The following is a 26,780-nucleotide window of genomic DNA, read 5'->3' on the forward strand; positions in this document are numbered from 1 at the left end:
ATTAAACCACCTGGTGATGTATTTATATAGGGAGAAATGTTTTTATTCAACAGTACAATAAATGAATGCATACAGTTTATCAGACATGATCATAATGAGGTTGACTAAAACAAGTATTTGAAGAGGTTTTATGAGATATATATACAGATGGATATATAACTAACATATGGATCTGGTTTTTAAAACATGCAGGGTAGCTTCTTCCTCCTTATTGTGCTTACAGACTTCCACTTACGGCAAGAGATCTCCACTCGACGTAAAGATCGTACTCTGACAACAGCATCAAGTCCTTGTCCTTCATTCAAACGATCCACCTCTGCTCTGTCATTCATATCATTTCAACAACTAGAAGCTGTCTACTGGGTTTTGTATGAGGATGGTGCACGTTATGCATGATTCCTCCTTTGTTTTGTTTTTTTGGTTAGCAGTTTACATATATGAGTTTGCGTACATTTAAAAATACAAAAATATATTACCTCTGTAGTTATTCAAGGAAAGCATTTGCACATGTAGTAGCAGTTATCAGTATCTGTTACCTTCATTGTGACTTTGTTGTACCTCACACAAGTAACAAGGTCATTTCTATACATGAAATTCAAGTAAACAACATCAGGTCAAACAAACAAACAAAAAGGTAGATATTCGAGGACCTCATGCATAATGCAGTGTGAGAAACAGAAAACAAAGTACAAAGGGAAATAGCATCATCTAGAGAGTTCTTCCATAAAGTATACAGGGTCTAGTTTTCTCAGTTTGGGTCCGGCCCACTGCTCTGTAGCCTGTACAGAAGCACATGCATCTCAGTAGGATCGGTTTCCTGAGCATTTTGAAGTCCTTACCCATGTACAGAAAAAAAAAAAAAAAATTCGGACTTGAGTGTCCAGGAAACCGCCCCGTGGTGTATCATTTGGTAAAGCTGGAACATCTACTGACCTCTTACGTATGCGTCTGTGCAGCTAGCGAACCTGCAAAGACTGTTCTTCCACACATAAGGGTGACAATCGTAGGAAAAGAGGAGGGAAGAAAGACACTTGGAAGGTTGAAAAAATAAAAATTCACTTCGGTTGCTTTTCTTTACCTGGATGTCACGATCAGGGACCATATGGCGAACGTGAGTCTGTCTTCAATTATCTGAGAACAAGAGGACAGGAGCGAAACTCAACTCATCAAACATTTTACAGATGGCTTAGATTGAAGCTCCGAATATAAACCTGGTAAGGAGAAGCGAAAGGCAGGGTCCAAAGGCGTTTCTCACAGTTCTTTTTGTCGGGAAGAAGTAGACGATTCTGTTACAGTGCAGCATTTTTTTTCTGTCTTCCATGTACCGTCTGTACGAAGTTCACTGACACGCTTGTCTGTGTGAGTATGTCGGGGGAGATGCATTTCTCTCTCTGCCTTACTCTGACATCTTTTTTTTTTTTTTTTGCAGGATACAGTACATATTAGGATCACAACTTGCATAGTGTAACAGCACAGCACACAAAAGGAACACTACACATTCTCTTCCCCCTGCGTTCTTTGCCTTTAACAGCTGAATTATAGGGTTGGGTACCGCACTCTACTTCTACATGTACAGACTGAATTACATCGGTACTGACAAGTACAGATTCACTTTGAATCAATCTGTGCCAAATTATGGTAACTAAGAGCACACCTGGATGAAAACACCAGGCCGAAGCACAGCAAAGCGCCCCGAGACAGCCACCCACAGAACTCCCTGACTGGCTTTCCTGCTTCAGGGTGCTTTGCAGCCAACAAAAGGAGCTCTGAGCCAGAAGGTTAAGCAAAGAGGCAGAAGAGGCACAAAGTGTCAGGAAGCTGCTACGAACTATGCCGGTTCCCCAACTTTGTGGCGTTTTGCAGCAGAGACAACAAGCTCTGCAAAGCCAGTGGGTTCAGAAAGGAGGCGAAAGTGCAGCTAAGCGAGTCAGACCCAGGAATCTGCCCATGGAACTCCTCGGCTGGCTGCCTGGCATCATGCGCTTTGCAATGGAGATAACTGCTCTGGAGACAACAAGCTCCGCAAAGCCAGTGGGTTAAGTAAGGAAGCAGAAGTGCCCCTAAGTAAGCCGAAACCAGCAAGCCACCTGCATGAATCCTTGGCCGGCTGCTCACGTCAAGGGTGCTTTACATCAAAGACAACAGACCTTTGTGAAGCTGGTAAGTTCTTTAAGGAGTCAGAAGTGCCGCAAAGTGATCTGAAGCCAGGAAGCTGCCCACAAACTCCTCGGCCAACTTCCCGGCTACGTGCCATTTCGCGACTGAGACAGGCTGCGCAAAGCCAGCAGTTCAGAACCAGACCAAACCAGACAGTTTGGTCTGGTTTGTTTTCCTTTTTATTTTATTTTAGAAATAGCCTTGTAACACTGCCGTTTGAGGTGGATTTTTTTTAATTGCTTACTTATTCTAAAAAGAGCGTGAGAGAGACGGGCAGACACACACACAGGCACACGGTAGAGCTAAGACAGATACTTAGCTCTACATGTGAATAGAGAAGAGTAAAAAAGGTACTGCTGGGTATCGGTACCGAGTAAAATGTGAACGGTACCCAACCCTATCACAATTCATAACCTCCTAAACGGCTGACCGTCAGAAAGGTTTTCTCTGGTCCGACTGTGTGGGGTGGACGACGGACATTTGTGCCTCGACGCCGGACGCATGATAATACTGATAGACGAAACAAAACAAATACTGCAGAGATCAGTGCTATGAGTACACACGAGAGACTTGGAATAGTAGTGACTATTTTTCTTTTTTACAATAAGACTGCTGAGTAGAGGGGTTACACATCTAGTACTTTGGCTCAGTAGAAAATAGACTCAAAAAGGAATATGTGCACCGAATGCATACAAGTCTATGGATATACTGCTGTACAAAAGTCAGTTATCTGGCGTGATTTCTAAACTGAGAACACGTCATCCGTAGGCTACAAATAAGTTCAGTTGCTCCAAAAGCGTTAAATGCTAGCTAAGTGTTTAACAACACGTCCTCTGTCAGTCCTGTGGTATAGTGTTGGTGATTGATTTTTATGATTGTAAAGGAGGGTAATATGATTTTTGTGGGCACACACCAGCTCCTCATTGTCCCTTTCATTCTGTCTCAGCTGGCCTGGCTGTGTGCGCCGATATCTCCCCCCCGTCTTCATCAGTTCAAAATAGGTAGTGGAAATAAAGCAGATACACTTTTGTCAGGTCATCCTTAGAAAAAGCCCGCTGTGCTCATGGTACACCACTTCATGATGTTCCTTTCTTAATGCTGATGGTTGTAGATGTACTGAAAGGAATAAAAAATAAGAAAAATAAAAATCTGTCAACATTGTTGAGGTCCATTACACTTTAGTTCCTATGAAGAAGACTGATGACACTCCGCCCTGCCTTAGTTCATAGTGCAGGGAGGAGAGATTCAGAAACCTGCAGAAACAGGAGCATTTAAGCATCATGTCCCTGAAATAGGCCCTTCTGAGCACCCTTATTATGTGGTGTGCTGGCAGGTAATGTTTCAGAGTCACACGCTGGCAGACGTATTAACCAGGCCTTAGTGTGTTTGGGGAAAATACCTCGCTCTCCTCTCACTATTCTTTTGGTTCTTAGTGTGCTGTTGTCTCCGCAGTCCTTTACTCCCCTCTCGCGTCATTTCAGTTCATGGCGTGCTGGCGGATTGTGTGGAAGATCCAGTCCATCTTGGTAGTCCAGCCGCCATGGTGAGCATCGTTCATCTGCTTCATGAAGTAGTCCAGGGCCTCCTGCTCCGTCTTGTCCAAAGCCAGCGTCTTTCTAATGTAAGCGATGTCGTCGAACGACTGCAGCTCAGGCATCCCGGAGCCCAGCATCATGGAGAAGAGGTTGATGAAGAGATTGGCGTGCTGCCGGATTGCCAGGTACGCCTTGTAACACATCTCCTGGAACCTGAGGGGGGAGCAGGAAAAATTTACAAATAGGAATACAAGCACGGAAGAAAAGTGGGGACAAATGTGCCTTTTGCACTGCCTGTCCAAGGCGCGAATGTTACGACGTTCCTCTGCCTCGCTGTTCTGTAGAAATGGTACGAATTCTGACAGGGGATAGCGTTGCTTCGTCTTTAAGCCAGCAGACAAGGTACTAACAGTACACAACTGGCAGGATGCGTTTGACATTTTGACAACGTGTTATGTGTGCGACCCATCATGAGGAGATTTAAGAAGCAGCTAACAGCAGTTAGCAGTTAACCCAAAGAACGAGAACAGCAACCGAAAATGTCCGCCATTGTTATCATTAAGAAAACACCTGACACGTATGTTGTATTTCACACTAGAGGCTGACTCCATTGTGTTACGGCTCAGAAACACCAAACTGACATCAAAGAACTAGTAACGATGAAGGTTGACTGTTGCATCACCTCACATTGCCCACGTCTTGGCCAAAAAGTTGTGCTTGAACACATCGCAAACACTACAGCCAACAGCCAACTAGCATATACGTTATGCGCCTGCATGAGAAGGTATAACTCTCCATAGCTGCAGGTGGTTATAGTCTGTATTCATCATCAAAAAAGGGAAACTGGAAGACCAACAGGATGGATTGAAGACGCTAGTTAGCCAGTTAACACATTAACAACACCCAACTGTGAAAGAACGACGGATATTTATCGTGCACTAGCTAACCAAAACCCGTTTCTGCTCAAGAGCTCAGTAGCTAAAAAAAATTATCTTACCTTGTACAACAAGTTAGTTTCACCATTAGTTTCACCTCTTGACCTTGACTGTTAATTTGTTTTCCTCACTTCCCTTTCTCTTCTTGTGCACTGAGCTAAACTACCAATCAGAGGGCTTTCTCTCACCAACAGGCTCTGCCAGCTCTGCATCCGATTCAACATATTAAATCAGCTGTAATACAAAACAAACAAAAAAAAACAGCTGACTAGGGCTGACTCGAGCTATCACAACTCAAATTGTGATATTGGGCTTTATAAATAAACTGAATTGAACTTAATTGAAAAACTAGCAAACTATAGTGGCATTCAAGGTTAGGAATTTGCACCAGCCACCAGCCAAATACTGTTAAAATATGCAAGTGGCTACTGGACTGGCTTCATTCACCAGCCTAAAAAACAATGGTAATCTACTGAGTGGCAGGTGGACAAAAAAAAGTTCAGCCAACCCTGGTGGCATTATGAAGGCATTGTTTAGGTGTGCATATAAACGCAAAGCCGGCAAACTAAAGGGTCTTTGTTGTGGCAGTATTACAGGGTCTCGTTGTAAAAAGGGCTGCCGACAAGTGCAGGACATTCTGATATGGCTTTGATACGTTTTATAGTCATTCTTCTTTAATCCCAATATAATACACTCATGTCTGTTGCTGGTGTTACCTTTCAAACTCCCTTGTTTTGGTGCACTCTTGAGTTCCTTTGCTAATAACGATCAAGAAGTCCTGTGTGAGCACAAAGGGCACGCGCTCTCTCTTGTACCCAAACTTCTTCTTTTTGTGGTCAAGGAAATGGCCGAAGTCTATGTGGAACAGCTGAGAAGACAAAAAACGTAAGACATTAAATAATCATTCAGGAGGGAAACAGAAAGTATGCATATACAGCATAGGAGGGTACATGTAATCTGTACCTGTCCATCATCTTTGACCATGATGTTGCTGTTGTGTCTGTCCCCTATGCCCAGGATAAACGTGGCTACACAGTAGCCTGCACATGACCGTGTGAACAGATCTATGGCCTGGTCATACCTGAAAAATATCAAACAAATGGAAAATACTTGAGTCTCAAAGAAGATTGGGAGTTTTTCAAACACTGAGTCTTCACATTATTCTTTATATTGTCAGTAACACCCCTCTATGCCCACCCAAAGCCTGGATGAGCTGTATAAATGACTGTTTTTACCACTCACATCTCTCCCTTGTTCTTATCCTTGAGCCACTGATGCAGTGTGTGGCTGTTGAACTGCAGTGCCCCCTTTAGGCCACCTTTACACTGGATCTGCATGATGGTGTGAGAGTTCCTCACCACCTCAATCAAACCCACACAGTCGCCGATTGACAGACAACCATATGGCAACATCCTGGGAGAGGAAGGACAAGAAACACAAAGAGAGGCAGAATTAATTAGGACAGCAGCGACAGACTTCATATTAAACAAGTCGAGGTGGCTCGCAGGGGTTGCCACTAATCTGCATTCAGGTATGGAGTGCAGAACATGAAAGTATCCAGCACCTGTTAATGTGCACCTGCATCTTTGCTGTCGTGGTGTAGTGAGGAGCCTACCTGAGATCAAGGCCTTGGTTCTGCCAGATGTTCTCCATTATCCTAATGATCTGCAGCGTCAGCATGTCCTGCCTCAGATCTGCGGAGGCACAGAGAGACGAGGAGGTGGATGACAGTAAGGTGAATATTAGCTGCTTCGCTGCTCTTTGATCAACTCCATGATGCCTCGTGGTGCAGAGCTGTCAGAGTCAGTTTTGTCACAGATGGTGCAGCAAAACGCTCCAACAGCTGCACTAAAGTGTGATTCAAATAATGTGACTTGTTCTTTCTGAATTCCATGTAAAGAACATGGATGAGGTTGTGTTTGTGTGCCATGATGTGCCCTACAGGCTCAGACTGAATTATGCTGCATGCTCAGCAAGAGCTTTTTCAAGTCTGTGTGTGTTTGCATGTGTGTGTGTGTGTGTGTGTGTGCTGATACACAGAGGGAAGGATGGGCGAACAGAGATAGAGGCAGTCACAGAGATACAAGGCAAAAGCACTGATACAAAACCATAGAAACAGAATGAGAGTGAACAAACGTCCCCATTCAAATCAACATTGCAGGATGGTCAGAGTGGCAGCCATTTTTATATGTACTGCTGCCACTGCAACAGTTGTAGCCGGCTAACCTCTGTATAAATTTCCATACAATCAAACCAACTTGTAGTCAAGAGCTCACCAAGGTGTGCATTTGCTGACGACCAAATGAGCAGTGGAAAATGAATAATTTTTACATCAAAATGTGTTATTTCCTCATTTGTTGAAAACACGGTGTAACGTTATTGTAGCTGCCTTCGACAAACAAGTGAGAGCTGCTGCTCAGCCAACAGCTCAGAGACAGGAGCCCCTTTCACACATGCACTGCGAACCTGAAATAATCTTGACATACCCGAAGGAGCTGTATGTGAGAACACAAATGTCTGAATCAGACATTAAACAGACTTTATCCTATTAAAGGTTAGGGATGTCCCGATCACGTTTTTTTGCCCCCGAGTCCGAGTCATTTGATTTTGAGTATCTGCCGATACCGAGTCCCGATCCAATACTTTGGCAATGCAGTAAAATTTTTTACTGTAGATTAACTGTATCATCCCACTATTTTTCTGTTCTTTGTGCTCTACTAGGGATGTAACAATATCACAATATTACAATACTGTACCCCAATAACAAGCCCATGACATTTATTGCAGTATTGTAAGACATGTCATGATATCAAAACCTCACTGTATGATAATAGTACAGTAGCTCCACGGTATAATATTAATTCCATTATCCATTAGTCAACAACAAGAACATTTGGTCAAAAATAAAATAGCTTATCATGCCTTTCTCAATCACCAGCCTCTTTCCCTTTATCCCTCCCTCACCTGCCTGTCTGCCCCCCCCCCCCCCCCCCACCTTGCTCCTTCTCCCTCCCTCATTCCCTCCCTCACCCAGCTCACCTCGCTCCTTCTCCCTCTCTAACTTTAAATAAATACCTGGTTCTGTATCTGCCGTCACACAACAGTGTGAGAAGTTTAACGATGTCCGCGACATCTGCGCAGTCTGTCCTTGTGTCTGTCTCACGTGCGTTATGTCTGACTCGCTCTCAGTAGAAGCTGCAGTGACTGTTATTGCTGCTGGGGTCTGTAGTGCTCAAACATCAACAACAACAGCTGCTTGGAAGTCAGCAGTGAAACAATTCAGCCACACACACGTACTAAACAGTCAGCTGACACGGTGACACGGACGATCGTCTCTCACACTCTCGCAAGCACCGTCATTTCATATCGTTACATGTCCGCGACGACGCAGCCACACACACACGGACGTGCACGAAAAACAAGCGCGTTGCACCGAAGGCGCGCCGCTGGCGTCGCTTTGGGTTATGAGCACACATGACACACGTCTACAGTAAAAGTAATGGGTTTGAGAGTGCAAAAGAGCTACATCTGAACACCCCCCATGCGGCCCGTCTTGTTTAGACAAATAGGCCTATATCCGATCCCTGATCGGGATGTAACTTCCGATTCCGATCGAGTCTGAAACCACGTGATCGGCCCCGATTTCCGATCACGTGATCGGATCGGGACATGCCTATTAAAGGTGCTGTATGTAAGAATGTGGCCAAAACGGTTACTGCACTCAAATTCAAAATACTCCCACGAGTTGTGTCCGCCCCCCTTCCCCTACAGATTCAAGGTTGCTGGACAGCGGCAGGCTGGAGACTGATTTGTTTGCCCACGGGCGGCTGCTGTGGCAGGGCCGTGTCGCCACGTCCTTGATCTTCGGTTTTCCAGCTGACCGTTCAAGCAAGTCCAGCTTCTCTGCTGCTAACACTGCTGCCGGGATACAGCTGAGGAGGAGCCGGCTGCTAATGCTATGTACCAGGACACTGCTAATGCTGCTTGCTGTGCTGCTGTCGTTCAGTTGTAATTGTAACTGATGCTGAGACTCTACTGACTGCGTGACTGGTAGACGGCGGTGGGTGGCGCAACAGGCCAAACCACAAATTCAAAACATAAACATGATTTGCAGACTGTAAAAAAAATGTTTTAAATGCAAATATTCTGGCCGTACTATTGTTATCGGTGAGATCAGTATGTTATATGAACATTATTCCTTAGTCTCTGTGACATATTAGGATGATTTTACGACTATTTGCTTTAGATTTCTTACATATAGCTCCTTTAATACACTAGTAAAAAGTCTGTGCAATGTTCAACTGAGCCCATGTAAGAATAGAGCAGGTGTCTGGAAAATTCACAGTGAGCAAATTGGTGTGTTGATGACGTGTCTATCAAGAGACGAGCACGAAACCGAAAGAAAACAAACACCCAAAGGGCCATTTACACAAAGACAGCAACAAGAAGATTAAGAGACTTCTGTTTTTTTTTTTTTTTTAAATCAAATTACAATCTGGTGACATGACTGTGGTGTAATCCACATTGTGTCCTGGCGCCAACCCTTACCTAAACAGAATGGAATATTTCCAACAGGGCTGTCCCTTAAAAGTTGGAGATTCAAATTAAAGTCGAGCAGTCTTTTCTGATTTTTGGCAAGTCAGTGTGCTGTGCGGTGTGTTTCTGAGTTTGTTTTGGTCCCCAGATTCTGCTGCAGAGCGAGCGCTCTTGACTTTCACGCTACTCTCGGAGGAGGAGACACTGTGCACCATAAGGCTCTGAGATAACGTTATAGTTTTGCTTGTGCTCGGAGGTTGCAAAATTACAGCTCACGGCAACTCAATACGATACAGTCTCTGGTTTTTATTTGATATCTAGTGTCGGCAAAAAATGTTATCACACACTTCCGAAATGTGCAGTTAGCTTGTTAACTGTATATGTGAATGGCACTGTCACTCTAAATGTCCCGCTGAGCCTGTTCAGTAAAAACAAGTCATCAAAAATTCGTATTGATCAGCCAGATCTGATTCGATTGACATAATATTCAGTAGACGAGAACACTTCACACACAGTCTCCTGTTACTCCACGTATTAAAAGGAAACTCAGGACCTGACTCTCTGGACACTGTCCAGAGTTCATATGTGAGAATGACTACAAAGAGACCAAGAGGATACACAGCCAGAAGATCTGCATATTTTCACATCTATCTAAGTGAGTTAAGGACCAGCCCAAACAGAGGTGTTGATTGTGTGAATAGTGGGCTAACTAGATAACTAACAAGATGGTTTTGGAGGTTTAATTAAGTGTGTTTTACGATGAGCTAACGAGGCAATCAAGCTGATGTTAGTCTTAGTTCAGTGAAAGACAGAAACTTGGATTGGTGTACAGCTGTGTTTTCCTGTTTAGTGAGAAAAATAGGTGTGATAATAGGCAGAAAATAGTCCTCAAATTAGGGAGTATGACACATTAACAGCCGTGTGTTTAACAACTAACAGAAATCGCCATTTTCTGTTGTATTAGTCAAACAATCAGAGCAAACAGTTCTTTCTACACTATTTTATTTCATGGACAAACTCACCATCTCCATTTTTGAAAATGATTTCGTTGTTCTGAAAGAGCAGTTCTGACATCATATCTGGATTTTCCCAGTTAAGCCATAGAGGCCGCTTGGCTGATGACATCATCCTGCATTCCTCCAGGCTGAAACAGAAACGGGGAAGTGTCTGAGGAGGAAATGTGACTCAAAAAACATATATACATTATTCCATCCCAGCTGAGTCATGTGGACTGGGTTTACTGTAAATGAGGCAGTTCCTTGTGTTCCTACATTTTCTTTATCCACACATAAAAAACACTGATTCATATTATGTAATAACATCTTAAGCCTTGAAGAAGAAAAGGCAAAAGCAACACCTGCAGAGAAAATAAATAATAAATGTCAGCCACTTCATCAGAGGAGAGAGTAAGATGAGAGAGTGCTGATGTACCGGAGGTTTCCCAGCTGATGTGCTGGATTCAGTGGGGAGGTGAAGCTCTGCAGGGCGTCCATGTAATCAGGCCTTCTCATCTGCTCCACCAGAAACTTCATTTGAACCTTCAAGGAGAGAAACGCACCGTCATGTGAGTTAAAGCTACAGTTGGGTAACTTTTACGGAAATAACTTTTTGACATATTTGCCGCAACTGTCACAAAATTCTGAAAGAAGTGCGAGTCAGATAAAAATCATGTTCCTCCTCCTCTTCCTACTGCTTCTAATGGGATTTGCTAGAGTCTGCTGCTGCTCACTGAAAACAACCAGTCAGAGCTGAGGAGTCTCTAACGCAGCTGTCAATCACATCACAATCACTGCTTCTGAACTGTGGTCAAACTGTCAAACTAGGCTGCGGCTGCTGGGTGGTGTTCTGTTTCAGCTCTAGTGTTTCAAACAGGGGTCACGAACTTTCTCATTCTACAGCTAAACAGTACACTAAAATATGTTTCTGAAAGAATTTGAGGTGAGAAAAAGAAAATGCAGTAACAGAACCTTAATTCATACGTAATTAACGCTGCAGTTTGACCGCAGTTCACGAGCTGTGACCAACATGTTTGACAGCTGCGTAAGAGACTCCTCAGCTCTGACTGGTTGTTTTTTACTGAGGTAAGGTCATTAGAAGCACTACAAAACAATCAAGTAGGCAGCGGAGTATGATTTTTGTCACAGATTATTTGTCTCAGTTAGTGACGTGTGAATATGGAGATAGTTTCAGCAAATACGAGATTTTTTTTTTTTTCATAAAAGCTACCAGCTGCAGCTTTGTTAAATACTCATTTTTGGCACACTGACATAGATTATGGGGGGGGTATTAAGGAGACGTGTCCATCTTAACATTTCAAATATGTGCATTTGTCCCCTCCAACAAAAATATGAATGTGGCAGACGACTTACACTTTGATGTGCTGCTAGAGCGCAACTCATTAATGCAACAATTTCTCCAGTAAAGAAGGTGGTGGCAGTGTGCAACCCCATACAATTTGGGGAAAGCAAAGGCATGAACACTATTCTGCCCTACTGACATTCTTACCCTAACCCTAAACAGTCTCACTCCCCTTGCCTCAACCTTGCCAACGTAACCAATGAAGGCAACAAGTACTAGCCAGTCAGGGGGAAAGTAAAGTGGATCAGACCTTCGCTATCTTGGGAAACGCAAATTTGCCAACCTCAAAAGCAACATTTACAATCTACCATGAAACATAAAGATCAACCAACTCACATGACTGAGGTCTAAGTACCATGATATTTCTACCATTGATTAATGCAGAAAAGGCACAAACTGATGCCTAAAAATTCACCATGATTGATGCTCTGAATATATAGGGGGATGACCCCCAGCCCCCTGCTTAATATGTGTCCCCCGCCCAGATGTTATAGCAAAACGTACACCCTTGTTTAGACAGCTGGCAGGTCACACAGCTGGTAAATGCACAGTAGGAACAGTCTGCCTGCTGCTTTTCCTCAGCAAAATTTTTAAACTTTGACTGAATGCAGCCTCACAGAGCACAGCAGTTTTACGCTGTGGGGCTGGGTGCTGATCATTTCATCACTCATGAACGCTATTTAATAACAGAAAATTCAGATAGTACGTCAATCTGCTGGTTATCTGGCTAACCAATGTATTTGCATAGACACCACCGCCAGTATGACTGGCACATTAGCTAGTGGCTATAACCTCCTCCCTTTAGACAGCACTTAAATACTGAACTAAAAGATGGCATACATGTCAAATAAATTTTTCCCAATCTCATTTTAGGTAGTTCTTATGCGGATGCATGTTCAAGTATACATTTTTATCATGAGATTGGTTTTAATTAGCTGTTTGATGCTATAAAAAGGGGTTTGATGTCATGACTGACAGCTGTGTGTGCCAATCGGTGTGCTCATGTTCAATGGTGCTGCTTGAGATTGGTCAGATGGCGGTAACTCGATTATGTGGAGATCACTACTGCGCAGACTCTGGTTCCTGATGACCGGCACAAGGTGGCAACGGTTGTATCCAGGATATTTTGGCTTCATTTTTATATGGCGCATAGAAGTGACCATCTTTTTATACATCTTAAATAGCACCCTATTCAAATGAAGTGCCTATATTTTTTTAAGTTTATTTGCTTTATTTGAGCATCATTATAGACGATATGCCTTTTCCCTTAATGTACCCTGTTTTACAAGAAATTCCATCATACTCTATTAATAAGCATTAATCTGTGATTGCTTCTCATTTCACTTGCCTAGAAGGCTTTTATAGTAAATCATTCACAAGTGTTGACCTTCATTAACAGCAGCTGAACATCCAGAAAGCTCTGATGTGTACAGTCAATCAGAATTAAATAGACTGGTATTTTTATTTAAAACTTAAGAGCCACTGATACTGATGGAAGTGATACTGCGGAGATATTAATTATGCTAAATGAACCATGCAAACATTATCAGAGGTCATACCGGCCTTTTTTGGAACCAACCTGTGTAAGCACCAGCTGTAATTTAAGAATACACTGTGTAAATCTATGGCTATTATAAGGATCACCTTGTTTTGTTTTAGCAATGTGTGGTTAAAATATATTTAGCAGCAAGCAAAGTGAAAAAAGCACCTGTCCAAACTCAATCACTCAGCTGTATTGTGGCTTCTCTGTGGCCTGATTGGTCCAGATGTTATCGAGATTAAACTCAACGACTCAATGGATCACAGTTAACAGCTGCCGGCTGTCGGATTACCTTCTGCGCCTCATCTTTCTTCTCCTGTTTGAGGAGGTCAGTGAGATTGATGAGTTTCTCCATGGCCTCCACCTGTCTGCTCAGGTGCTTCAGATACATGCCACAGGCCCGGCAGTACGACTCGAGCAGCAGGCCGAACCGCTGGCTGACTGTCTTGTTGTGCATCTCTGACCTGCACACATATCAGTGAGAGAAGGAAAAACATTAGGGGTTGTTTGGGTCCTGATGAGAAATGTGTCCAGCATCCGTAAAATTTAGAGCTATGATTAGGGCCAAAAAAAAAAAAAATCAGGCCTGACCCAACATGAACCCAAAGAGTTTCTGTCCAAGCCTGAACCACGACAGCAGTTTTGGGCCAAAATGAAAACCTGAATTTGCACTTTAACTTTTCTTTTTCGTTGACAGAAATGCGTGACATGCGCCTTCTCTTACCAAATGTTCAGCACAATCCAAAAACCATCATTTAACATAGACACTAAATAAAGATCGTACAGGATTTCATGACAGGCAGGGTTTAGATACTACAATGTCAGGTCTGCCATCATTGGGGTCAAAGGGTACAGATGACCCCAGCTTAAGGCCAAGGGGGGCCCATGAAAAGGTCTACGGTTGACCCTTAAATTGGATCAAGTACAACAATTTACCTACTGAAATCACTGACAATACAAGTTATATGTATTTATTAACATACATTTCAACGTGCCATCTGATGCTCCCACCCCATGCAGGTATGAGAAGTGGTGCGGTCCATCCAACATGGGTCAGGTGGATGTGCAACGCTCACAATTGCTGCTGAGGTAAACATGTGAGCCAGACTGCATCCTGACCAGCTCAGTCAGAATGCCAGTTTCGATAAGGGGCTGACTTTTGAAAATGTTGTTCACCTGCCCAGATTTCCCAACAGCTGTCCTGTATATGGTCTGAATTGAAGACGAATTAATTAAAAAAAAACAAAAAAAAAAAAACACCAGGAAACTGTAGAAAAACCAACCAGATTCAAGCCCGGGGGGAATTTTCAGAAACCACTGTCTAGCCAGACTCGGCGGGTCAGGTCAAGCCCAATCAAGTTTGGGCAGAGAATCAAAGCTCTAATGCAAACAGACACAGAGTATCCCAAAACATCGACTGACATCAGCTGAGTTCACAGAACTTTCTTGAATTCAACGTGACTGGAGACCTGACAGTTAGTGACATTCAAACTAGGGATGGCCGTGACAATTCCAGAACTCAATTTGGATGTAAGTATTCGTTCACCGTATAGCATATTCGCCACCCAACCCCCCACATGTGAGCGTGACTTTTATACTTCTTTTTACCCATATGAAATGGGTAAAATCTGATTTCTCTGCACTCCTTCACTCAGCGCCTCCTTGGCCCGCTGCTGCTCCCTCTCTGTTTATCATGAGACTTCTGCTGCTGCAGTGTGAGCTCTGCACCAGGGAAAAGTTGATGAGAGTCCGCCCACACTCATACACACTGTGACACAGCTAACTTTACCTAACTGTTATCAACAGGTTTAACGGCAGAGTTGTTTGCTGATTTTTTGTGTGTTAACTTTGAATTTATGGTTTAATCGGTATAAAAGCCAGGTTGTTTAATAAATGAATTTAAATTTGCACTTGTTTTTTCATTGTTGGCCAATTTAGATGCTAGCTTTTTTTTTGTGAGTACTCTACAATAATTTAATCCAAGTACTTGAATATCACAGTAACTTAAAAGGCCCATTCCTAAGTCAAACATCACTGAAACCATTCAAATCACGGGCAAACAGCTCCAAATTGAAAGAAGACCTTTTTAAATGAACTCACTTTAAATGCCAGAAGAAGAAATGTCCTATCCTTTGATTGGTTAATGCCTTTTTTAGCAGGAAGCGTGCAAGCGGGTTGTCAAGGTACTGCTCATACTTTAGAACCTGGGCACAGGAAAAAGAGAAAACACCATAAAAACACTATTATTTGCCTCAAAAACACAACTAAATTGTATGAAACTGAAACATCAAGCTTCCTCTCACAATAATACAATGAGGATGCAACACACCTGAACCAGTTGAATGAGGTACTGTGAGAGTTTGTCATCAGTTAGGTATTTCTCAAGGCACTTTACAGCAAACTCTCTGATCATAGGGTCAGGGAAGTTGCAATCCAGCAACTCCATGGCTTGCTCTGGCTTGATAGCAGGCCAGTCCTTCAGGAGGCAATACATCTGAAATGACAAAATAAAACTGACCTCAGACATTTTTATCATTCTTGCAATTTTTAAACAACACTACAACACCTGAGACAACATGTTTGTGTGCACTATCTGGGTAAGTATCAGCTGAGTTGCATTAGTATAACAGTGAGTTAGGCACACATCTATTTCCCCGTGTGATGACCTTCAAAATAAAGGTGTCAGCAGCAGAAACCTGAGCGTACCTGTGCAATCTCATCTCTGGAGTTCCATTTCACAGCCAGGAGGATCTTGGGGAGGATCTCTGGCATGTTGAGGCAGTCTTGTCTAAAACAGTTTGGGGAGAGAGTGAATTAATTCTAACTTCAATAACATGGCAACACACACTGACTTCTGTGTAAAGTGTAATTGTTTTGACCCCTCAGATATGCCACATAATGGCATACAGGCGCACACACATTACCTGTGCCTCCACAGAAAGTCTTTCTCCTGCTCAGTGATTTCAGACAGCGGGTCTCTGTTACACACCTGGCGTAGCTGCTCATTGTCGCTGTCAGTCAGGGGGTTGTCACGCGCCAGTCTGTTACTCTATGACGCCATATAACACATGCAACACGTAGTTTAATAAACGGAACAACAATGTCAGCACCATGTTGCAGGGGTGGGGAAAAATGAATTACTCTGTTGAAAGATTATGGCCCAATCCCATTTCTTATTTTTACCCCTACCCCTCATTTTTAAGTGCCCTTTTGCCTCTCGGAAACAGAGTTACAAGGGGAAGTAGTTGAAATCTTCCCCTATGAAATGAGACAACCCTTCAAGACTCTGATACATCATCAGTGACTTAACGAGTGTATTATTATTACAATATCAACATTTCATTTTTTTTAAAGTGGCTCTCTGCCTCCTGCTGCTATAGCAATGGGAAAATAAGACACCACTGTGCTTTATTAATGGCTCGTTTCACTTTAAAAACCTCCCAGACGGTTCAGTTGACAAGTTAAACATATTATGCACCTGCAGAGAAAAAACTGTTAGTCATTCTCAAAGCCACCGCTGCTGTTGGTCAGTGAAGAAGAGTACGGCAGCTTTACCCTGGGCATCAGAGCGTGATCTAAGTCCATGTTATTTAGTCCACTCATGGAAAGCAAACCGGTGTTAGTAGGAGGATCACTGCCCCATTGTCGCTGTTGGAGTTTCTCTTTCTTCAGAGTTGCAGACTTGAGAAAGTTAAGTGTGACAAACCAAACTAATTGCCTTACTCAGTGGTCAGTGGTACTGCAGTACCGGGTGTATATATTGTAAATAATTTCCTGTCACTGAACTGCAAATACAGATACATTTGTTTTGTGGAGAACCACAGTAAAAACCTGCAGCACTTTTGAGCTGTGTTTTGTTTCGGTGGTTTACAGCACGACTGGGACTGAACTGTGAAGAGTTGCCAAGAAAACAGAAAACAGATTCAGTGGACTGAACTGAGCTGAGGTCTATTTGTTTGTGCAGTGCTGTTTTTTTTCTGGTGATGTATTCCATCATTTGCTGTGAGCTGTGTGCTGTTTTGTGACCTATGGTTTGACAGAACTATTTTTTTTTTGTATTTTATAGTTACCTGCCAGACGTGACTCTGACTTGCACCCCATTTGATTTAGGGTGCTGGTTATGGTTATGTTAGGGTGCTTAGTTTGGTTCAGTCGAACTCAAGTTAATTTGCCGCCTAAGTGCGCTTCATTAGGGCAGGTGTGAACACAGCAATCACACTCAGGTGTGCACCAAAACAACCAGACAGAGACCTTCTTGAAGAGGTGGTCTCTGTCTGGTTACAAACCAGGTACTGTTTGTACTGTCAAAAGTGTTTTGAAATACAAAATGCTAGAATGTTAAACATGCAATTATAAAAAAAAAAAAAAAACGATTAATCCTGGTTAACTATTGAAATTTAGCAATTAATTGCAATTAGAAATTAATCCCGTGACAGCCCTAGTTTATTTTAATCATGAATCATTACCAATATGCAGTTTTAAGAGTAGCAAGTAGCCACACAGTGAGATAAAAATAAATCATGTACAGAAATCCAAATTTTTGATCCAATAGGATGCATCAATAATCATTTTACCATTGCATCATACTTCAGATCATTTCATGAGGTGCCTACAGTTTCCCAGCCCTACAGTCCTGTGTCATCATGGATGAAAAGGTGTTCATTTACCGTCTGTGGTGTGAGTGAACAACAATGTGTCAGCAGCTCACAATGAAAATCAGATCTCAGGATGAATGAGTGACACAAACCACATAATAAAAAAATGCTTGTTATCTTACCAAACCGGTGTGGCAGTAATTAAAGCCAAGCTCTCTGGATATATTCCAGTTTGCGTGGTCCTCGATGATGGCCATATCGGGGAACTTGACAGGGCAACTGAAATGGTCAAACTCGAGCTCCAGACAAGGTGTTTCCTGCAGGGTGAGACAGTGGTGAGAGGGGAAAGGTCTTTACTGTAATCAAAAATGGCACCTATATCAATGAGTATCTAATTAAATGGGATAAGAAGCTTGGTTGATTAAATCTGTGCGGCTTAAATCCGGCTGTGAAACTCTACATGTCATCACCAGCTCAATTTAAACTGGGTCATGGGGCTTAGAGGTCAGTGCATAATACCTGAAAAGCTTTGAAAAGATTGTTCTGTGCCATGTTTTTCTATCTTCTTAGTATTGTCAGATGTGACTAAAAGAAATCTGCTTTGACATCCTGTGTAATTTACATTCATTTTTGGCATATACAGCTTTGTATTTCATTTGAAATAACATATTTTCTGGTTAACCGACAGGAAAAGACTTAAATGAAAGAACAAAGGAGAACAATGTCTGTTTACATTTGTCCATCACACCACTATTTGCTCTGTAAAAAAAGGACAAGACATGACTGGAAGCACAAACAGGGACTAAGCATTGTGTTCATGATGTTGACATTTGCTGTTCACCTTGTTGGGGTTGGAGCCCGTGACACCGATTGGGTTGAGCAGGTCTTCCAGGCCGTGTGGGACAGGCCATAAGTTGAGAGCCATCTTCCCTGATACTAATGTGTGGGTGTAGTCAAACAGGTTGATGTTGCCCCAGGCCAGAGGACAGTGCTCCTGCAGGAGAATACCAGTAAGATGATGCATAGGAAAATGATTAGCAAGGCAACAGCTCGGGGCTACGGAGCACACAGGTGCAGCGCACAACACAGGGAGGTTGTTTATTTCCCATGCCTGCGTTAACCGCCTCTGCTAACGGCTCTGATTTGAATAAGAATGAAACAAGAATAGACTAATTAGGAATTTGAATATAACATTCAAAAGGTCGCTTTACAAAATCCGTGTTTCTGATTTTAATTTTATTCACGACCAGCACTTTTTAGGCAAAATCCATTTAAAGTATTTACACTCTCTAACTTTATACTTGCAAACCTTGACACCTAAAACATATGGAGGATTTTAAAACCAATTTTGGGGGAGACTTTGCATTCTGATTACTTTTAAAGAACAAAAATAATTAGTACAATCCAGCAGCATTTTCATGGTAAATACTTTTAATCTTACTTTTAATTCCCAGGAAAGAGTATAAAATAACTTGCCCCTCTTGCGTGAACTTGCATGAATCCCTGGCATAAACTAATATTCATCAGTTTTCATTCATTAATTTCAGCTCACTGTGCAACCCCCATGCTTGATGGAAGAATCGACAAAGTAATTTTTACAAAATGCATGCCCCTTTCTTTCAAACTTTCTGTAAGAAACAGGAACACTTCTTTCTAGGACATGTGAAATTTGCTCAAGTATTCCTTTCGCCTCACCGAGAAAGATGAGGAGGCGCAAGCAGCTCTCTTATGCATCACTGTATTGTTGTACAGGTAGAAACTGTAAACTTTCAGAGTCACAAGGCTTATACTTGCTGCACAGTGCCAGAGACAGGTTGTAAAAACAAAAAATGACAAAAAATGTGTAAGAATTTGTCATAAATTTGGAGAAGTATGAGAGAATTGCGACCCTGGGAGAAAACTGTGAGAGGGCAATAAAAAAACGAAGTCTCCCGGGAAAAATCGAGGGGGATTGGCAACTATGAATTACGTTTCTATATAGTTGTTTTTATTGTTACTGGCAGAGTCTGTCATTGCAGCCCTGGATTCAAATTGCCCACCTACGCACAAGGGATTCACAGGAAAACGACGCATGAATATGATCCAGCGTTACTGTTTTATCTATCTGACACCAACCTCACTGTTTGAAACCCAACATTTCTTCCTCCTGCTGATTCACATAAAAGTGTTCAATCAGTGAGTAGCTTTTATCGTGACACAGGAAACGCAATGTATTTGTCCCTGGGGCGATTGTTCATGAAAAAATACGTCTGCAAAACACGTCATTTTTGGTTCTTTTCGACAGCAGATCCGTTTTATCTATTGCAGAAAGTAATAAAACAAGAAAGAGCAGCCACAATGAGCTGTTACATGAAGAGCTGCAGATGACAGGCTGCATGCCTTCACCTCCTCGCCTAATTAACCAACTCCTTTCACTCCGCTCTGCTGTTGTGGAAAACTACTTGTGCCATGCCCGTCATGAAATCAGAGCGCAGTTGCTCATGGCATGATGGAAGAAGGCCAGTCACTGACTGACATCTTAATTAAAACAATGCCACCTTGTTTGACTGCGCTGTGAGCAGACACACCAGTTGCTCATTTGATATATAAGGAGTGTTTGCTGTAGTATTAAAACACATTTCTTGTTGTGACTAGTAACCATGATATCATCAAATCAACTAAAGCTAATGTTTAAGGCACAGTTCACCCATAAATCAAAAATACATGTTTTCATCTTGTCTATAGTGCTGTCTATCAATCTAGATTGTTTTGGTGTGAGTTGCTGAGTGTTGGAGATATCAGCCGTAGAGATGTCTGCATTCTCTCCAATATAATGGAACTAGATGGCACTCAGCTTGTGGTGCTCAAAGTGCCAAAAAAGTACATTTGAAAAACTCAACAGCAATGTCTCTTTCCAGAAATCATGACCTGGTTACTCAAGATAATCCACAGACCTTGTTGTGAGCAGTTTCATGTAGGAACTATTTTCTTTCTACCAAACTTCACCCGACAACCTTATCACTGCAAACGAAACCGCACATCTACTCACGGAGAAGAGGATTGTGCTTGTGACAGTGTGAGATGTAAACATTAATGCCGTCCTTTTCGGTTGAGCTGTAACGTTAGCTAGCTCTGTAGTGCTAGGTGAGCTAGCAGTAGATGCACGCTTCCTTCTGCGCTGAGACGTGGTTGGTAAGACAACAGCACTGTCTCTTGGGCGGCAGTAGCCAAGTCAATAGGGGCATGAGTTGGGAACCAGAGGGTTGCCAGCTCAAGTCCCTGTCCAGACCAAATATGGAGCATGAAGTGGTAGCTGGAGAGGTGCCAGTTCACCTCCTGGGCACTGCAGAGATGCCCTTGAGCAAGGCACCAAACACCAAACTCTGACATCTCTCCATCTAATGCATGCTTAGGTCCTGTTTTTACATGTGTTTGTATTTTGGGCTTGTGTGTGTATGAGAACAGAGTGAAAAAAAAAAGATTTTCCCCTTGGGGATTAATAAAGTATATCTTCTTCTTACTTCTCTTACCAGGAACCATGGCCCAGTTACTCAAGATAATCCACAGACCTGGTTGTGAGCAGTATCATGAAGGAACTATTTTCTTTCAATTTAAAACTACACCAACCAACCGAATCACTGCTCAGAAGGAAGTGTGCATTTACTGCTAGCTCACCTAGCACCACGGAGCTAGCTAAGACTGCAGCTCAGCTGAAGACGACGCCATTAATGTTTACATCTCATCCTGTCATGAGAAGATGCACACTTCCTTCTGTGCAGTAATACGGATAGTGGGTGTAGTTCAGCAGAAAGAAGCATTTCCTACATGAAACTGCTGATGACAAGGTCTGTGGATTATCTTGGAGGAAAGAGACATTGCTGTTGAGTGTTTCAAGTGTATTTTTATTGTTTTTTTTTTTTTTTTTGGCAAGAGTGCTAACTAGTTCCATTATACTGGAGAGAAGGCAGACATATCTACAGCCGATATCTCCAACACTCACAAAACAATCTAGACTGATAAAAAGCACGACAGGTAAGAGGAAAAAAAATCAGCATTTCTGACTTGGGGGGTGAACTGTCCCTTTAAGCATTATAACTTTAATGTAGCATTTCAGCATTTCACCGCTAACCTCTTTCGCCCCTTTCCTTCCTTTCACAGAGCAGATGGAGAGGCAGAGCCGGGCAGCACGGGGGATGTCTAGAACGTACATGTCGTAGTTCAGCCACTCATTCCACCTGGAAAAAACAGGGAAGGTACCATTAACATAATCAATCACGTCACTGTCGCAAAGCTGAGTGGAATCCCAGGTGTGTGGAGCGCCATTCTTCACTGTGTACTACCTGGGGTTCGAGCAGGGCACGCGCTGAGTGTTGACATTGTCACACAGCTGCTCTCCACCGTGGTATATCCCCGTCCTGACGTAGATCTAGAGCAGCCACAACAACAACAGTTTTATATACTAATCCATCAAGTGGTGAGATATCTTCCAGTGGATTTCTGACTGCATGGTGTGAACAATCTTCTAATAACCTCAGAGGTGCTGGTGATGTGAGATTACAGTCAGAGTTTATCTTTGACAAAGCAGGACAAAGCAGAGAAGCTATAAATAAAACAAGATGTAGTGGTCATAGCACCACACCGGTGTACCTTGTCAATGTCTCTGATGTTGACATTGACGTAAGTGGCACACAGTATCCTGATCCTCAGCGTTCCGTTGATAGTCCAGAGAGACTTTGTGGCTGTTTCCCCATTCATGTAGGGCGTTGCTGTGGATATACGCCGCGCATATGACGGCATGGTGAAAGTGTCCATGGGCAGCTGGGAATACAGGCTGTCTTTTGCCATTAGCATCAAGTTGGGCATCCTTCCCAGCATGATACAGCTGCGCACATACTGTCAAGGACACACAAAGTGACATTTTGAAGCAGCCATGATTGTGACATTTTGAAGCTATTCATGCTGTTTGACATTTTGAAGCCATTCATACAATTTCTAGGGTTTATTAAGATGTAAATTATTGGATTTTACAAGCACAACTCAGCAGTAACTGAAGCATTCAGTGCTTTGTGCTTATATAACGTGATGTATACGGTCTATTCTTGAATCAGCACATTTCACAGGCAGCTCATTTTCTCATGAATTTCATTTCATGTCATGAATGCCAAGCACATTTGTGTTGGATGATAATTTGATGTGAAGTGAAACTCTCCCGCCTCTAAGTACAACAGCATCAGATGCAGCATGCGTAAGATTAAATTAGATTACCTTGTACTGACTCAGAGGGTATTTCTCCAGCAAGTACTCGTCACAGCCGCAGACTTTGAGGATGTACTTTCCCTGATACTCCTGCACACACATCTTTAACTGCTCCTGGGAGAGCAGCATGCTACGTGTCTTCTTACGGATGGCTTCGGCAATCACCTGCTCCGGCACATAGTCATGGTTGATCTTCAGGGTGTACTTCTGCTTGTCATTGCTGGGTGACACAATAACCCATATCACCACAATGATTTGACCTGAGGGAAAAAGAATAAAAGAACAAATTGGAGAAATACGCTTTCATTTTTTTATACACAGAGAAGGCGCAAACAGCTAAAATGTGAATGTTTGCACAATATATTTTGAGCCAAGAGTGAAATGTTACCTTTATCTAGCTTGTTATAGATGTGCCTGGGAAGTTCTGCGGAGGATTCTACATTGGGAGGATACACGTACAAAGCTCTGCTGTGGGGTCCGTTACTGTCTCTGAGGTCCACGGCCTCTTTGCAAACATTTAAAATGTTCCTTCTGAAGTCCTGCACTTCTGAGTCTTTCACCAAATCAAACTCACATATAGGCATTCCAATGGCAAAACCTGAAAGGAGAAACATGTGCTTAACAAAAACCTTTTTTTTGGCATTGACACATGGGATATTAGCCTTGGAATAATACAGTACAATACATAACATAAAGCCAACAGTATTATGTTAATCCTCCTCTCACTGCGGGTAATGACATCCCCAAGGCCAACAGTTGCTACAGTACGTTACTGTATGGTACGGTAGGCTGCTTTGTACCTACGTAATTCATGAACCATACCTATCTCTCTGTTAAGAATTTTCTCCTCTCTGTTGCCCACTGGCTCGATGACTTTGAGGAAGGCCTGAAAAAGCCTGAGATCGCACAACCTCCTGGTCTCGTCGTAAAACTCCTCCCGCTCTGCCTCTTGGGTGACGCTGACAAAGATGTAGGAGCTCTCCTCCTGCAGCAGATGGTAAAGAGGGTACTTCCTGGCCTCTTTGAAAAGCTCATGCTTGACTGTGATCAGCGTGGCCTCCCGGAGGCACTCCAACGTGAGAATCATGCCATTTGGCAGAAGGCAGTCCACTAGGATGTTGGGGGGCATCAAGTGCATCCCCCATAGTTCTCCTGAGGAGGGCCTGGGAGGCATGGTTGTGCTAACTAATCCGCTATTTCAGGAGCCCGGTAATTACGAGATGAGCGATGTCAACCAACTGTGAGAAGGAAGAAAACAGAATTATGTAAGAATCACTGACCTGTGCACAATAATGCATAAAGCTTGAGGTAAACACTTGACCTGAGAGATGCTGGAGTTGCATTGTGACACCACATAAAAATGCTAAACACACACTTATTTTAAAACATTGATCTATTCTGTACATACGACTTCTATTGCTCTTCCTGAGGTTTCTAACATTTTTTCCCCTGTTTAAGGTTTGTTTGGGAGAGTTTTTCCTTATACGCTGCAAAGGTCCATGGACAGAGGGATGTCGTATGCTGTCTCTGAGGCAAATTGTAATGTGTGATATTGGGCATTATAAATTAAATTGAAAACTGAACACTCCTGGGGGACTTTTATGTGAACGTGGGTTGCCAAAAATGTTATAAAATTCAGTAACTGCATACTAAAGCAATGCCTGTAGGTGCAAGGTATATTGGTTTAGTGTTTTTGAGCTGGCCGCATTGCACACAGCCATGATGTGAAGTTACTTTACTTCAGTTTTGGCAGATCAGATGTAGCAACACACTTATAACAACTATAACAACACATTTGTGACAGTAATTGCAGATGTTACTGCAATAACATCAGTTTTAGTGAGTTGGTGACCTGAGAAGATGCTGGAGATGCAGTGTGGCAGCATATAAAATGCTGAACAGACACTCCTGGGGGAGATTTAAGTTTACATGGGTTGCCAATATGTCATAAAATTCAGTAGCTGTAACGTTATACTAAAGGAATGCCTGGAGGAACACTGTATATAGGTTTTAAGGTTTTTCAGCTGACCATATAGCACATAGCTTTTCTGTAAAGTTGCTTTACTTCAATTTGACTGAACTGTAGTAGCAACTTATAACAACTCAGGCGACAGGATTTAGCAGTAATTGAAGATGTCACTGCGTTTTTTGAATTTTAATAAATTTAGCAAGGGACCTGAGAATTAACATAAGAAGTCATCACATCAGAGACAGCAACGTCTATGGACAAAACTTTCCCTTCAGTGAGCTTGTGTTAAAATACCTCATGCTAACTCACAGAGGGCAGCAATGAACCGATAAATGTCCAGTGATGTCGAATGAAAGGACTTCAAAATTCATGTAAACAACCATGTTAGCTTAAAGAAGGTTAGTTAAGTGTGGCTAACACTGCTAAGTTATAGCTTTTAGCCTGGGCTTGACAGTCACATCAATTAGTTTGTGCTGCTGCTTAGTGGGTTATGTTGTTTCTATGCTAGCTTGCTAGCTAGCTAGCTAACCATACTAGGCAAGTTCACTAAGCAGATCAATGTCATCTACAATATGAAAACATCGACTGATACATAATAAGCTCATGTTGGTCTGAGGTTAAGTTACTTCAATAAACGGGTGCGACCCGGCTGTCTGTCGGGTGTGTAACTGGGAAGCTGTTCAGTATAAAAGTAAAAGCGAACACACAACAAAACACGACAAAAACAAATATAGAGCTACCTGTGTCAGCTAGCTAACGCCAACCGGTTAGCCGCGAAGCTAGTCTGCCAGCACAACCATTAGCAACGGCTAGCTGAGTGAATCCCATTCGTGCCCGCTCGGGAAGTCTCAAGCAGCGGCGCTAGCTCTAACGTTAGTCCATCCGAACAATGACACGGAGGGGTCGGCACAGACCCGCTGTGGCGGAGAAGAGACGCCCCTAGCTCCCGCTGATGTTGTCAATATGCTGTAGTGGAATAAGTCTGTAATACTTCATGATGTTCTTCATCGTGCTGTCCCGAAAATAAACTGCTCAGTTTGGTAGCACGCTAGCTCCGCACAGCTACTAGCCTGCTGTACGGGCGCTAGCAGGCTCATCATCATGGACCGCCCTCCCACACAGAGAGAGCTCAGTGTGTCATGAGATGAGACTGCGAGAGGAAACCGCTTGTTCACTCTTTACTTTAGTCGGTTATTAAATGTATCTTATTAAGGAACACGTGTGAAAATCAGAGCCGGTATTATTCTGATGTCAGTCATAGGCAGAGCCCAGGACAGATCCTGTCAGCAGCATGTGTGTGGAGGGGGCCCCCAGAGAAGAAGAGGTAGAATGAGGGAAAGTATTACTGATAGATGTGTGATTCATTAATATTATTGTATTGCTGCCACGTCGGAAATTACGTGCTTGTTATTGAGTAACTTTAAAATCACATAATACTACATTGGAACTGAGCAAGACTTTATGGGCCAGAGGAACAAGCCAATAACCATTATATGACCATTGTAGATGTGGAGTCTGTGGGGGAAGCAGGGGCGTAAATAAAGTTGCACCGGGGCCCACTGGGTTGGGGGGGACTCAGATTGTAACCATGTAACTACACTTGTGTTAAAAAAAATTTTAAAAAAAAAAGACTTAAGCAGGATTTATACTTGTGCGTCAGCACGACACATTTTCCCCACAAATACATGCATCCCCACATGCTAATGTTTTTAGCACGAGCCTATGGCATTTTCATCGTATAAATTAGCCTAGCAGCTTTCAGACTTTTCCTCTACTCATATGAAGCCAGGGACAACAGTGACATTTAACAAAGGTAACATTACAAAATTCAGTTATTACAACTCACAAGGTTCACTGACAAAACAACTGTCTTAGGGCGCATTCACACCAGGGTAGTCAGGGGGACTCAGTTCGATTGGG

At 42.7% G+C, this 26,780-nt stretch overlaps 1 protein-coding gene across 2 annotated transcripts; it reads right to left on the minus strand.

Moving 5' to 3' along the window:
- Positions 1 to 26,025, minus strand: LOC125901864 (phosphatidylinositol 4,5-bisphosphate 3-kinase catalytic subunit alpha isoform). Of its 2 annotated transcripts, none has more exons than XM_049597830.1 (21): positions 25,775 to 26,025; positions 23,714 to 24,129; positions 23,280 to 23,489; positions 22,901 to 23,151; positions 22,283 to 22,528; positions 21,976 to 22,061; positions 21,765 to 21,870; positions 18,498 to 18,650; positions 17,839 to 17,973; positions 15,986 to 16,110; positions 15,768 to 15,849; positions 15,391 to 15,555; positions 15,162 to 15,265; positions 13,354 to 13,525; positions 10,595 to 10,701; positions 10,186 to 10,307; positions 6,243 to 6,321; positions 5,870 to 6,040; positions 5,591 to 5,708; positions 5,344 to 5,495; positions 1 to 3,905 (listed from the first exon to the last, which is right to left on the minus strand). In XM_049597830.1, the coding sequence occupies exons 2-21, from the start codon at positions 24,063 to 24,065 to the stop codon at positions 3,635 to 3,637; spliced, it is 3,207 nt and encodes a 1,068-aa protein (XP_049453787.1). In that variant the 5' UTR covers positions 24,066 to 24,129; positions 25,775 to 26,025; the 3' UTR covers positions 1 to 3,634. The 2 variants fall into 2 exon arrangements, with proteins under 2 accessions (XP_049453787.1, XP_049453786.1); XM_049597829.1 differs by having other exon boundaries at positions 25,601 to 26,025.
- Positions 26,026 to 26,780: the final 755 nt, after the last annotated feature.

The sequence above is a fragment of the Epinephelus fuscoguttatus genome, linkage group LG15 (genome assembly GCF_011397635.1).
Source record: "Epinephelus fuscoguttatus linkage group LG15, E.fuscoguttatus.final_Chr_v1".
In the NCBI taxonomy this organism is placed as follows: Eukaryota; Metazoa; Chordata; class Actinopteri; order Perciformes; family Serranidae; genus Epinephelus; species Epinephelus fuscoguttatus.

Bases quoted from the DNA above. Each gene is read 5' to 3' on its own strand.
- LOC125901864 (XM_049597830.1), bottom strand. From the start codon at position 24,065: ATGCCTCCCAGGCCCTCCTCAGGAGAACTATGGGGGATGCACTTGATG. The intron at 18,651-21,764 runs GTTAGCGGTGAA...ATTCTCCTGCAG, and splicing joins GAAGGAAAGGGGCGAAAGAG to GAGCACTGTCCTCTGGCCTG. The intron at 5,709-5,869 runs GTGAGTGGTAAA...GATATTTTTCAG, and splicing joins GATAAGAACAAGGGAGAGAT to GTATGACCAGGCCATAGATC.